We start from the raw sequence: 13,471 nt of genomic DNA, 5'->3' as shown, positions 1-13,471 counted from the left end.
CCACCACATTCAAGTTTCCTTAAATCCGACAATCGAAAAAAAGATCATTTGGCCAACCGTGGCAAACTTGGAAGACGCTGATAATATTCAGTGGACTACCATCGACCAATCACCAATTACAACGCTAGAGTTCCCATTGCCTACCTACTTATCCACCTGATTATTGCACACGACTTTATGCCGCCACCTCTGAACCGCGAACACCCCTCCTTCTTACTCTCAACTCACCACAACCCGAAACAACACCACAATGCCTCCCAAGAAGAAAGGTGGTAAGAAGCAGGCCGACGACTGGGAAAACGATCTGGGCGAGACCGTCGACCCAATTGCCCAGGCCACCGAAGATGCAAAGCAGGCAGAAAATGACAAAGATGCCGAAGATGGAGAGATGAACGGCTCTTCTGGAGGTCTTCTGGCGGCCCTGCGGAAGAACAAAGACAAGCGCGCAAAGCGAGGCAAACCTGTCCAGAACGACTTCGTTGATGGTGAGGATGCTGACGGTGCATCAACCCCCGTTCCCGCAGACCTTGACGCCAAGGCACCCACGGAAGCAACGTTCGACGACGACGAGGATGTTTTCGCTGGCGGAAACAAAAAGGACAAGGGTGGGAAAAAGCAACCAGACAAGTCAGCGGCTGCCAAAGATGATGATGACGATGCCGGGGGTGGTCTGAAGTCGAAGAAGGAGAAAGAAAAGGAGAAGAAAGAGCGTGAGAAGCAGAGGAAGAAGGAACAGGTATGTTGTTTGTATCGTCCTACCTTCTGTTCACTATCTAACAAGTCCTCAGGCGGCCAAGAAGAAACCTACTGTTCCAACACCTGCACCAGCGGCGAAAGTTGAGCCTGCCAAGCCTATTGTGGAAGAAAAAGTCACAGCTCCTGCCGCCACAGAAAAGGGCGACAAAGATGGCAAGAAGAGGAAAGTCCCTGCACACCTTGCTGCAATTCAGAAACAGCAAGAGGCTTTAGCCCGACAACGAGAGCAAGACGAGAAACTCGCCGCGGAAGAAAAAGCTGCGGAAGACGAGAGACTTCGGAAAGAAGCAGAGGAGGAGAGTAAGAAGGCTGAGGCTCGACAGCGAAAGAAGGAAAAGGAGAAGGAAAAGAAAGAACAGCTCCGAAAGGAGGGCAAGCTACTTTCAGCGGCCGACTTGAAAAAGAAGCAACAAGCAGAAGTTCGTAAGAAGCAATTACTCGAATCTGGTGTCAAGGTTGCTGGCCTCGAAGAAGATGGCGAAGAGGAGAAGAAAAAGCCGGCCAGCAAAGATGTCAGAAAGCGCAAAGGGCCGAAGAAAGGAGAAGTCGACCTCGAAGCTGCCGCAGAGAAAGCAAGACTTGAAGCAGAAGCTGCTGCAGAGGAACGTCAACGACTCGCTAAGGAAGCCGCAGCGGCAGCAGCTGCCGCCGAGGCGGAGAAAGCGGAGGACTCTTCTGGAGTCGACGACTGGGAAAAGGCTGCCGAAGAAGACGTCAAGGACAGCTGGGATGCGGATTCGGACGAAGAAGCAAAGAAAGTGGCAGCGGCGAAGACCAATGGCTCTGCACCAGGCATAGATCTCGCCATCAGAGGTTCAAAAGACAAGGCAGCAGATTCAGACAGCGATTCAGACGAATCCTCTTCCGAGGATGAAGAAGGAACTGTTACTCAACGAGCACTTGCAAAGAAGAAGGCAGAAGCCGCTGCCCGGAGACAAAAAGCCCACGAAGAAGCACTTGCCGCTCGGTCGAAAGACAATCTACGATCACCCATTTGTTGTATTCTCGGTCACGTCGATACTGGCAAGACCAAGCTTCTCGACAAGATCAGACAGACCAATGTTCAAGAAGGTGAGGCAGGTGGCATCACTCAACAGATTGGTGCTACATATTTCCCTCTGGATGCCCTGCAACAGAAGACTGCCGTGGTGAACCAGGATGGCAAGTTCGAATTCAAGGTTCCCGGTCTTCTTGTTATTGATACACCTGGTCACGAGTCTTTCTCGAATCTCCGATCTCGTGGTTCGTCGCTCTGCAATATTGCCATTCTCGTGGTGGATATTATGCACGGCCTGGAGCCCCAGACGTTGGAGTCGATGAAACTCTTGCGAGACCGCAAGACACCGTTTATCGTCGCCCTCAACAAGATCGATCGTTTATACGGGTGGAAGAAGATTGACAACAATGGTTTCCAAGAGAGTTTGGCGATGCAGAACAAAGGTGTGCAGAACGAATTCCGTGATCGACTGGAAAAGACCAAGCTGGCTTTCGCTGAGCAATCGTTCAACGCCGAACTCTACTATGAGAACAGAGATATGAGGAGATTCGTCTCGATGGTACCAACGTCAGCACACACTGGTGAAGGTATCCCAGATATGTTGAAGCTTTTGGTGTCCTTGACCCAAGAACGCATGACATCCAGTCTTATGTACTTGTCAGAAGTTGAGTGTACCGTGCTCGAGGTCAAAGTCATTGAGGGCTTGGGTACCACGATTGATGTCATCATTTCCAACGGTGTGCTCCGGGAAGGTGATCGTATTGTTCTCTGTGGCCTCAACGGTCCAATTGCGACGAATATTCGAGCACTCCTTACGCCAGCACCACTCAAGGAACTACGTCTCAAGTCACAGTACGTGCATAACAAAGAAGCCAAAGCTGCTCTTGGTGTTAAGATTGCTGCCAACGATCTTGAAGGTGCTATTGCCGGCTCTCGACTGCTGGTGGTTGGACCCGAGGACGATGAAGAAGACCTTGAAGATGAAGTCATGGGTGACCTGCAACAATTGCTGAGCAAGGTTTCCAAAGATAACCGAGGTGTCAGCGTGCAAGCTTCAACTCTCGGTTCTCTGGAAGCACTTCTGGAATTCTTGAAGCAGTCTAAGATTCCCGTGGCCAACATTTCCATTGGGCCCGTTTTCAAGAGAGATGTGATGATGGCGGGTACCATGTTGGAAAAGGCCAAGGAATATGCAGTCATGCTCTGTTTTGATGTCAAGGTGGACAAAGAGGCACAACAGTATGCAGACGACAACGGCATCAAGATTTTCACGGCAGACATCATCTATCACCTGTTTGACGATTTCACCAAACACCGAGCGGCAATCCAAGAACAGAAGAAGGAAGAGAGCAAGCTGTCTGCCGTGTTCCCATGCGTACTGTCGCCATTGCAAGTGTTCAACAAGAAGGATCCGATTGTGATTGGAGTGGACGTGATCGAAGGCAATCTTCGTCCGCTTACTCCGATTGCGGTGGTCAAGGCGAATGCTGTTACGGGAGTCAAGGAAATCATCAGCTTGGGTAGAGTGTAAGTGAAACTGTAAATTGACCAAAAGGACGCATTGCTAACGCTGAACACCAGGACATCGATCGAACGTGAGCACAAGGCGATTCCGATTTGCAAGAAAGGCCAGCCTTCAGTGGCGGTCAAGATCGAGGGACCCAATCAGCCAATGTATGGTCGACAGCTCGAAGACAAGGATACACTCTACTCACTGATTTCACGACAATCGATTGACACACTCAAAGATTTCTACCGAGAGGAGATGTCGAAGGAGGAGTGGGCATTGGTGAAGAAGCTGAAACCACTTTTCGATATTCCTTAGAAGAGGGAAAGGGGAGAGACAGACAGAGTATGACCATGGGCGTCGGGAGTTTTTTGACAAGAAAAGTTTCTAGCATAGGCGATTGCATTACTATGGCGCGGTATGATATGTACCTACTTGATGCAGTTCAATAATGGACTTTTCTCATGTTGTGGCACGCCAATGCATGGTGATGTGAAGGAAAGGCAAGAGATGGGAAAGATGGTGGCTTTGCACATGTAACATTGAATAGTGCGAGACGAGAAGAATCAAGATACCAAGTACTTGAAGCAGGTCGCAAGCCAGTGGGTTTGTCTCTCTTGTCCTCGTAGCCCGGATATCAACTTCCAAGACATTCAAGATGTTGTTGTATCCGTGTAGCACCATGCATGACCTGATCATAATATAGTCGCTCAATCTCATCATCTGAGCCCGTTACATTATGATTTATAAGAGCCCGTGAGCTGGTGGACACCAAGACAACCCAACAAGGCTAAAGAATACTGAGTTGTATCCGTACTCGTACATGAACGAGGGTTTTGGCGTCGGAATGGTGTGCCGACCCAAGTAATTCCAAAGTGTCGCGCCATCCGGAGCTGGCAAGAACCGATGGAGCTGGTTGCACTTGCCCAATCGTATCAGGTAATCAGATGCAAATTTCCCACTGCATTGACTGAGTCACGTACGAAGTAGGAGTGATTCGTGCTAGTTAGAGCCTAGGAGTACTACTGCTCGTCCGCCGCGTATCCGTATGGCATGGACATCTCTCGTTGAGGTGGGCCTCCTAAAAGTACTAACTACAGCATCCGCACGAGGTACCGATACATACTGAGTACCTAAGATACCCTGGGCGTCCCTGACTCCCCTCCCCAAGTGCTGAAATTCTAACTTCTCCCCGGCCAAGCCATTATTCTTCTTTGGCGGTGAAGTCGCAGATCCTAATATCTCGTAAACGGGCACGGGTATTCGGTACTCCAAGACTGTACCACCTCATCTCGACTTTTACTACTCATACCTCTCCTCGTCCTCCCCTTCTCATAGTCCTTCTCGTACCTACCTGTGCGCTGTGGTAGAACAGCAACAACAGAAGTGGCGGCGGAATCCTAAATCGTTGTTTCCTCGCCAGGATTTCTCGTTGGGCCTAAACGCAGGTCCCGGCTTGTCCAAAAACAAATCCTCTCCAATCGCCTCCCACCCAAAAAATCATTCCTCCTCACAGGCACCGCGTCCTTATTCGACTCGCACCAAAACAAGCACCTTCGGCCCCCCAGCTCGTCACTGGCCATGGAAGTTCTCGCTAATTCCTCGAGCTTCGCGTCTCACCTTGCAGGAGAAGGTCAGAACTTTGATGCTCTTCAACTGTCAACCGGTCTGTTGGCCAAAACATGGGCGCAGTTTAATGTCTGGACTGTGCTCTTGACCTTGCTCGTCTTGTGCGCTACCTACGATCAGTGTGAGCCAGAAAACCATTGCGCCAAATTTCCGAGGCCTCAGGCAGGTCACTGACACTCCATCACAGTTAGCTACCAGTTTCGGAAACATGGCATTGTTGGCCCGGCCTGGAAAATGCCCTTCATAGGTCCTTTCCTCGAATCCATGAAACCCGACTTCAAGAAATACAAGGCCAAGTGGGAAAGTGGAGATTTGAGCTGCGTCTCCGTCTTCCACAAGTCTGTCATGCCTGCAACCCCATGTCGCACCCCAACTGACATTGTCCTACAGATTTGTTGTCATCGCCTCTGATCGAGACCTTGCCCGAAAGGTTTTCAACTCTCCAGCCTTCGTGAAGCCGACTGTCGTAGACATCGCACCCAAGATCCTCCGACCTACCAACTGGGTATTCCTCGATGGAAAAGCCCATGTCGATTATCGGAAAGGTCTCAATGGCTTGTTCACCCGTCAAGCATTGGAAATCTATCTCCCCGGACAAGAAGAGGTCTATCAGAAGTATTTCACAGAATTCTTGAAAATGTGCAAAGAACGCGGCAACAAACCAACTCCTTTCATGCCGGAATTCCGAGAACTCATGTGTGCTGTATCATGTCGCACTTTTGTCGGACACTATGCCACAGATGCAGTGGTCAAGAAAATTGCGATCGACTTCTATCTGGTTACAGCTGCTTTGGAATTGGTCAATTTCCCGGTCATCATTCCCTTCACAAAGGCCTGGTATGGTAGAAAGTCTGCCGACATGATCTTGGATGAGTTCGCCAAATGTGCTGCAAAATCAAAAGTCAGAATGGCTGCAGGAGGTGATGTGACATGCATTATGGATGCATGGGTCAAGCAAATGATCGATTCAGCCGCCTACAAAGAGAGAATTGCTCGTGGCGAAGAAGTGCCCCCATCCGAGAAGCCACCTCAAATTCTGCGTGAATTTACCGACAGCGAGATTTCCCAGACAATTTTCACATTCTTGTTTGCTTCTCAGGATGCCACCTCCAGTGCATGCACTTGGCTATTCCAGATTATGGCAGACCGTCCAGAAATCTTGGAAAAGGTTCGAGAAGAAAACATGAATCTTCGAAATGGTGATCGCCATAAACCATTTGACATGGATATGCTAGAATCCATGGTTTGGACGCGTGCAGTTGTCAAAGAGACGCTCCGTTACCGACCCCCAGTCATCTTTGTTCCATACGTGGCCAAAAAGGATTTCCCGGTGACTCCCGACTATACTTTGAAGAAAGGATCCATGATCATCCCAGCTTTGTGGCCTGCCACTCATGATCCCGAAGCATATCCAAACCCTGACAGTTTTGAACCTGAGAGATGGATCACCGGTGACGCTGACAAGCAAGTCAAGAACTGGATGGTTTTTGGTACCGGACCACATTATTGCCTTGGTCAAACATATGCTCAATTGAACTTAATGGCCATGATCGGGAAAGCAAGTGTTATGATGGACTGGGTTCACGAGCCAACAGCCATTAGTGAAGATATTGAGGTTTTTGCAACAATTTTCCCCATGGTAAGATGAGGTTCCTTGATTTCAATACACGACTCGTGGCTGACACTAGATACAGGATCACTGCAAGCTTGATTTCACTGAACGAGCATAGATATGAATACTGTTGTTATTTGTATTTTTGCGTTCGAGCGATAAACTCTCGGCCGAGCTATTACACGCCAGTCATTGTACATAGTACACCTTGGTAGAACTGTTGGCTGTCAAAATGCGATCCAGGCCATCTTCTGACATGGGTGGAGAGTTGATACCCTGGTGCCCAGTTGACGGCTTTGATCTTGCATTCTGACCCATGAGGCGTTGGGGTATGGGTTTTTCATGATTCCGAATGTTGAATCATGGGTAAGCGGAAGTATGATAATTGTACATAGATATTTGAAATCCAGGAATGAGCTTGGATAGCTCCTTAATATGGAAGCATCAAAGATGTCCCACTGGGGGCATCCAAAGTTGGGCCCTTCCAGGGACTCTGCATGCAGAACTGACACATTAATATGAGGATCCTTATCAGGATCACCATCAGATAACCAAACCAGTCTTGCTTGTTATTCGTAGATGCCAGTCTGCGTCATACTGCAGCACGCAAGGCTCTAGTTAAACGCCCATCCTATGACAACTCTTAAAGGAGGTCAGCCAACCTCCGTGTATTCTCCGCATTTATTCCTCCGCTCACTTTCCACCATCACTACCAGGCAATACATAGAGACCAGTCATGAGCATATCGCCGATGGGATTGTCAAGATAATGACCATCGAGAGTCCTAAGCATCATTTATCTTGAACTTACCCCCTTTCTTCTATAACTACCTAGCTTCGAAATCATAATACAGGGCCTGGTCTCTCAAAGGAACGGAAAAGCTAAAAAGGTAGATCATCTCGGAGCCTCGTCAACACGAATTATCAATCTGCGGCTTCGTTTCAATCAAGCACAGCTCCTGGACAACTTCTACCTGGATCTGAGTTGTGGTCCGGATTTAGCTCGCTTGCTGCGGCCTTAGGTAAAAGAAACCACTACAGATCAAGATCGCTATTCTCAATCGCTGGCTGGACGATTGACAGATTGAGTGTGTTCAATAAAACCGCATGATGTGCCTACGTTGAAAGTCATCCTTTATAATTTTCACTTGAGCAGCACTTTCCCTCCCATATAAGAGGTATCCAAGCACGTCGGCGGAACCTCTCACCATGGGGAGCTTATCGCCACTATCTCGGAAGGTGCTCCACGCTGCGTCATGCTGCAGTCGACGTACGAGTAACAGACCTTTCTCGACGTCGCGATCGTTAAACGCCGATTTCACTCATGTGGTGAGTGTTGAATTTCTTCTTGGCCCCCCCACAAGAACGAAGAGCTCTCAATAAGCTTTGTCCTCTCGGAGACAATCACGTCCGCGACGCGCTAACCCATACTTCGAAAACAGGTCATCGGCGGTGGCGCGGTCGGACTTGCCGTGGCACGGCAACTGGCGACACGAAGCGGGACATCGACGCTCCTGATCGAGCGCCACTCCGCGGTGGGCACCGAGACCAGCAGCCGCAACTCGGAAGTGATCCACGCGGGCATCTACTACGGGCGGGACACTCTCAAGACGAAGCTCTGCCTGCGCGGCAAGGAGCTGCTGTACGAGCTCGCGGCCAACGCCGACATCCCGCACCGCCGCACGAAGAAATGGATCATCGCGCAGGACGCCTCGCAGATGGAGGAACTGCAGCGGCTGCACGACTTTGCGCGCGAGATCGGTGTCCCCATGGACTTCCTCAGTCGGGACGAGATCAGCACCCGCGAGCCCGATGTGCGTGCCGAGGCGGGCGTGTTGGAGTCGCCGACGACGGGGATCGTCGATTCGCATGCCTTGATGGCGTACCTGCAGGGCAGTTTCGAGGAGCGCGGCGGCGAGGAGGTGCTGAATACCGTCGTGACGGGGATTGAGCGGCAGAATGGCGGTGGTGGACAGGGCGGAGGATATGCCATCACGACACGGTCGATGGACGGGTCTGGTGGGGAGGACGTCATCACGGCCGAGACGGTGGTCAACAGCGCGGGCCTCGGCGCCATCGCCGTCAGCAACATGCTGCTGCCGGCGGCGCGACACCGCAAGGCCTTCTTCGCCAAGGGCAGCTACTTCTCGTACGCGAGCGGGAGGCCCAGGCCCCAGACCCTCCTGTATCCAGCCCCGGTCCCCGGGCTCGGCGGGCTCGGCACCCACCTCACGCTCGACATGGCCGGGCGCGTGCGCTTTGGCCCGGATGTCGAGTGGGTGGACGATCCCAACGACTTGACGCCCAATCCCGCGCGCTTGACTGCCGCCCTCGACATGATCCAGAGCTATCTCCCGGGCATTGACAGGGAGGCCATCGATCTCGATTACTGTGGCATCAGGCCCAAGTTGGCGCATGGGTCCAGCGGGACGTATGGCCGCGACGGCAAGGGGTTTGAGGACTTTTATATCGAGGAGGAAGAGGGCTTTGACGGGTTTGTCAATCTGTTGGGCATTGAGAGTCCTGGGCTGACCAGTTCTTTGGCTATTGCCGAGGCGGTGGAGGGGATTCTTTATGGGAGTGGGAAGCGCGCCAGTGTCTAGTTAGTTCACTTACTTGGTATACGGGGGTGGGTCTGATGTTAGATGCGCGATTCACCCGAGATTCATGTTTTGGAGCAAGTTGATATCCCAATAAAATAAATGGATTCTATTTGATCGGAATACTGATCTATATGCCCGTTCTATGGTAAATTGGTTACCGTGAAGAACCCCGTTCCCAATGCCAAATGCGGCTATTCCTAGCAATAGTCAACGGCAACCCATGCTGGCCGTAGCAATAGCGAAGCATGGCTTAGACGTCACAGGATCAATAGACTACTGCTGTGAAGTCTGAAGCAAGATAGCCGCGACTCAAACAGTGTTACCCCTACTTAGGGATGTTGGCGGCGAATGCAATGGTGTTGAATTCAGAGAAGACCTGGTCGATCTGGAGTTTGGCAGGGTCGACGTCCAACTGGATGAAAGCCTTGATCTCGGCGGTTCGGGTACCAAACTCGGTGACAATCCAGCGCCATGCGATCTTGTTGCAGGTGTGGAAGACCTCGAGGGTCTTGAGACCGGGAAGCGCCGGGGTCTGAGCCTGGCCTGCAATGAAAGCTTGCTTGCTGGGATACGAGGGTTGGCCGAGCTGGATTCATGGATCAGTCAGTGGGTCATTCAACCTGTCATATGTGGTAGGTGGCGTGGAAAAACTTACAGGTCGTCCGGACAAGGAGTTGATGGAATCAGAGTACACAATGAACTTGTTGGAAAGGAGCTTCTGGGCGGTGGCGTTGAAGTCGGCTCCTTGAGGGAATTCGAGCAACTTGGCATAGCTGTTCACGATGTAGTTGGCGCCACCGTCGTTCAAGCAGCGGGGATTGCCACCGCCGCCACCGCCGCCGCCGCCGAAGCTGTCAGTCGAGACATCTTGAGGTTGAGGGAGTGCACTTGCTCCGAGAGCGAAAATTGCTGCGACGAATGCGAAACGCATGTTGGATATTTGTTGGGGGAATTTGAAGGATGGATTTTTGTGGTTGAGGTTGGAAAGGGTTGAGGAGGTATATTAGTCGAGTTTTATCGTGAGAAGGTAAGAGTTTGTTCAAAAGAGTGACTGGGATAAACGAATGTGGTGGTGATGATAGAAATGTCAATGCTGAGAGGGTTCATTGTCCTTCCTATACTTATAGTCATTTAGTATTGAATGAAGTTGTGCTCCACTTTACAGTGAATCGCCAGCCCTGTGCCAGTTCGATGGATGATTCCGGTATTGCAACAAAGATGTGAGACGTCCCTGAGAATCGGGCGTCCCGCCGCAAATGGAAGATTGGATCTGACAGGGTGGGCCACAAAGGATTTCCACCACGCCCAAAATTGGGAGCAGTCCTCTCGAGGAATATTCATTGAACAAGGGGCTGTCTCGTCGCATGCATCGCCAGATCTAGTAGACAAGATCACATTTCACATGCCTGAAGCCTTGAAATGCCCGCTGATCGATATCTGTGAACATTTTCTCAGGAGTAGTATCCAAGTTGTTGCATGGACACAAAGAAAATAGGATGCTATTGGCATTTTAGAGATAGACGGACGATATTGCCCCTTGGCTGAATTCGTACGTCGATATCAGCATCGGGGTTCACCAGAGCTCCTGAACAACGAAATGCGAGAGTGTGTCATCGGATGAGGCTCCTTCGCTGACGATGGGCCTGGGCGATGGCTAGGGTGCAGGAATATTCCGATATTCCCCTGAGCTTCAGTGTATCCGTGTATCAATCTCACTTTGTCACAGGATTGATTGTGCATGGGCGTTTCAAGGGTGTAGATGGTGGCCTTTACCTCGTAGTGCGAGTGATTAGACTCTATTTCATCAGTGAGGTAGGAATTCCAGTATGAACAGAGACGACCAGCTTGGCGAAGACATTATAATCTGGCCTAACCGGGCCTTGCCATGTGTGGTGGAGACATGAAGATTATAAAGGCAGCGGCCTCGAATACAGCGGGCTTACGAAAAGTGCAGAATCGTTCAGATGGGTTAAAGGTTGTAGAGACTCAAGTTGTAGAACTTCAATCCGCAAAATGAACTCCTGCTCGGAGCTTCGGCAGGATGATCCTCCTTAGTCAGCAGCATCACGAACGCCGATTCCAAAGGTACTGCGTCTCACTACCTAATCTCCCAAGGACATCCTCATTTTTTTCCGAATCACCAAATCCCTACATCTTAATGTGCTTATGCCTCTAATCTGCTCAAGAAGCCCATTCTTTACCAACGCAAGGACCGAAGTTCGTGCTCAGGACAAAACTCTTTCTTGCAGGAATTTCTTCTTGGCCTCGTGTCGCTCTCTTCGAAAGAGTGAGCATGAATGGTGTCATCGATTTCGGAGCAAGATGATCAGATCCACCTGTAAGGCCAGCAAGGCCAGCAAGGCCATATCTTGGCAGGGGGTCATGGCCTGGCTCTGAAAGACTACCTCGTATGGACTGAGTGACAGGGCACGGCTGTCAACATGCAGAACGATTTCATGATTAGTGAGTTGAAGCTTCTTCATGTTTGTTCTTCACAAAGCATGGCGATACTAGTATGGATATGAGGACATTAGATATTGAAGACGTCAGCCTTCTATGTCCGAGGCTGATCGGCCCAGTATTAAGCAAAGGGAGGAGAGTTTACCACAGGTATTTGCTTGCATTCCATTCTCTCCTCCTTCCGGTCTGTGCACATCACAACGCGAAAATCGACGAAAAGTCACGATGAAGTACTCTACAAATGCTGTAGATGCATTTCGAGTCGGAGTATCTCAATCGAGGTGAGGTGTGAAGTTGTACCATATCTTCAAAATGGTGGCTGGCTATTTCTTTGTGGTTTTGCTCGCATCTTCAATTCCTAGCACATATGCATACGTCGATTTTGGTACACAAACCCTGCTCAGTATTTCGTTCTTTGACCCGACGGTGAGACCACATCAACTTCCAACCGACTTGCGTCAGGAGATTCTTCCTTCTATGGTCACTGCCGTATCACCTATCATCACGATTGCCCCCAACGGTTCGAGTGACACAAGCTACAGTCTTCATTATCATGATCTTTTCAAGAGAACAAAGGAGGGCCGGGGTATATTCAAACGAGGCGTGTTTGCCAATGATCCGCCATTTGCAACATGTAGGGAATGCGGTGGGGGTTCAACAGTCTACTCTTCAACAAGCACCGGAACCTGCGTGACAAAGACATATCAGGTGAGTTATGTTGATTATAAGCAAATCGACTTGTTGACCATGTTTCTAGGGCGTCTTTCAGTATCCTGATCCCAAGGCCACTGCCAATTATTGTTACGACTCAAACTACATAGGCGCTTTAAGACCTACCGCTGTCAATACTGGGCTACCATGTTGTTTCACGATCCCCGAGTCTTGTCTAAGGAATGGTACATCAACTACATCCTTTATGTTTTCCAGTGGAGTTTTCAGACCAACAAGTACGAATACGAGCACGCTCTCCTCGTCATTTAATACGAGACCGAGTTCTACTGCTGCAGCATCTTCAAGCTGTAGCCTAACCACGCCGACCAGCACAAGCAGCAGAGCGATTTCCTCAATAGCTAGCAGTTCTAGTGGTAGAACTTCGACGTCGAGCACATCCTCACGTTCTGTGATTCAATCACCTGTCCTTCCCGGTGGAAGTACGAGTTCCTTGTCGACAGTTTCTACTGTTACAGTCATCAACGGAACCACAATCGTGTTGACCACCTCCTCTGCAACTTCTATGCTCACTACAACCACAGGCGGTGTTACTACTTCATCACTGGACTCGAGCAATCCATATGCCTCCTCGATCCAGTCAAGTCCGGGCACAAGCTCAGATACCACCACGACAACCACACAAACAACAAGCTACTCTATCATCGTGATATCAAGCACCACGATAACGATCACGATGACACCCACCACCACCAACGCATCTTCAACTAGAAGCAGTAATGGTGGCACGACTGTGCAATCGACCATCACGATAATAACGGCAACGCCAAGTACCAGAAGTTCTGTGACCTCATTTCCAGTCACCGTCGCACCAAATACCCTCATGGGATGCGGGACGGCATCTGGGAGTGGATACGTCAGTAAGTTGTTTACTCAAAGTCGTCGCTTGCGTAGACTTATTGGTCTCTCCAGATGGCAGTGGAACTGTATATTTCGGCTCATCCTCATCCGTGATATCTTCGGGAACTGCTAGTGGTAAGACTCTTTTTCGACCCCCGGCTGTCGATTTTCGGCGACTATCGGTGCTGATACGTATCTCAGGCTCTGCAGTCAAAGTTGTTGGTTGTGGTACATTGATTGCCACAACTGGTGGTTTCACGGGGACCGCTACAGTTATCGGATGTATGTTTCGGTCTCTCCCCCCCCCCGCCCCACTCACTCACCCACCTACCACCACAG

The 13,471-nt window shown here is 50.2% G+C and overlaps 3 protein-coding genes across 3 annotated transcripts; 2 read left to right on the top strand and 1 right to left on the bottom strand.

Moving 5' to 3' along the window:
- Positions 1–250: 250 nt before the first annotated feature.
- Positions 251–3,578, top strand: LTR84_010706 (uncharacterized protein; the record flags this gene model as incomplete). Its single annotated transcript, XM_064854240.1, has 3 exons — positions 251–736; positions 789–3,280; positions 3,335–3,578. The coding sequence occupies 3 exons, from the start codon at positions 251–253 to the stop codon at positions 3,576–3,578; spliced, it is 3,222 nt and encodes a 1,073-aa protein (XP_064700156.1).
- Positions 3,579–4,841: 1,263 nt separating this feature from the next.
- LTR84_010705 (uncharacterized protein) lies at positions 4,842–9,103 on the top strand (the record flags this gene model as incomplete). The annotated part of the gene is made up of 4 exons (XM_064854239.1): positions 4,842–5,010; positions 5,077–5,227; positions 5,280–6,528; positions 7,943–9,103. The coding sequence occupies 4 exons, from the start codon at positions 4,842–4,844 to the stop codon at positions 9,101–9,103; spliced, it is 2,730 nt and encodes a 909-aa protein (XP_064700155.1).
- A 325-nt stretch (positions 9,104–9,428) lies between these two features.
- On the bottom strand, positions 9,429–10,034 carry LTR84_010704 (uncharacterized protein; the record flags this gene model as incomplete). Its single annotated transcript, XM_064854238.1, has 2 exons — positions 9,429–9,689; positions 9,759–10,034. The coding sequence occupies 2 exons, from the start codon at positions 10,032–10,034 to the stop codon at positions 9,429–9,431; spliced, it is 537 nt and encodes a 178-aa protein (XP_064700154.1).
- Between the last annotated feature and the right edge of the window lie 3,437 nt (positions 10,035–13,471).

Source organism: Exophiala bonariae, assembly GCF_035927105.1.
Source record: "Exophiala bonariae strain CCFEE 5792 chromosome Unknown scaffold_48, whole genome shotgun sequence".
Taxonomy (NCBI): domain Eukaryota; kingdom Fungi; phylum Ascomycota; class Eurotiomycetes; order Chaetothyriales; family Herpotrichiellaceae; genus Exophiala; species Exophiala bonariae.
The sequence above is the reverse complement of the archived record's forward strand: the minus strand, read 5'-3'. Positions and strand labels throughout refer to the sequence as shown.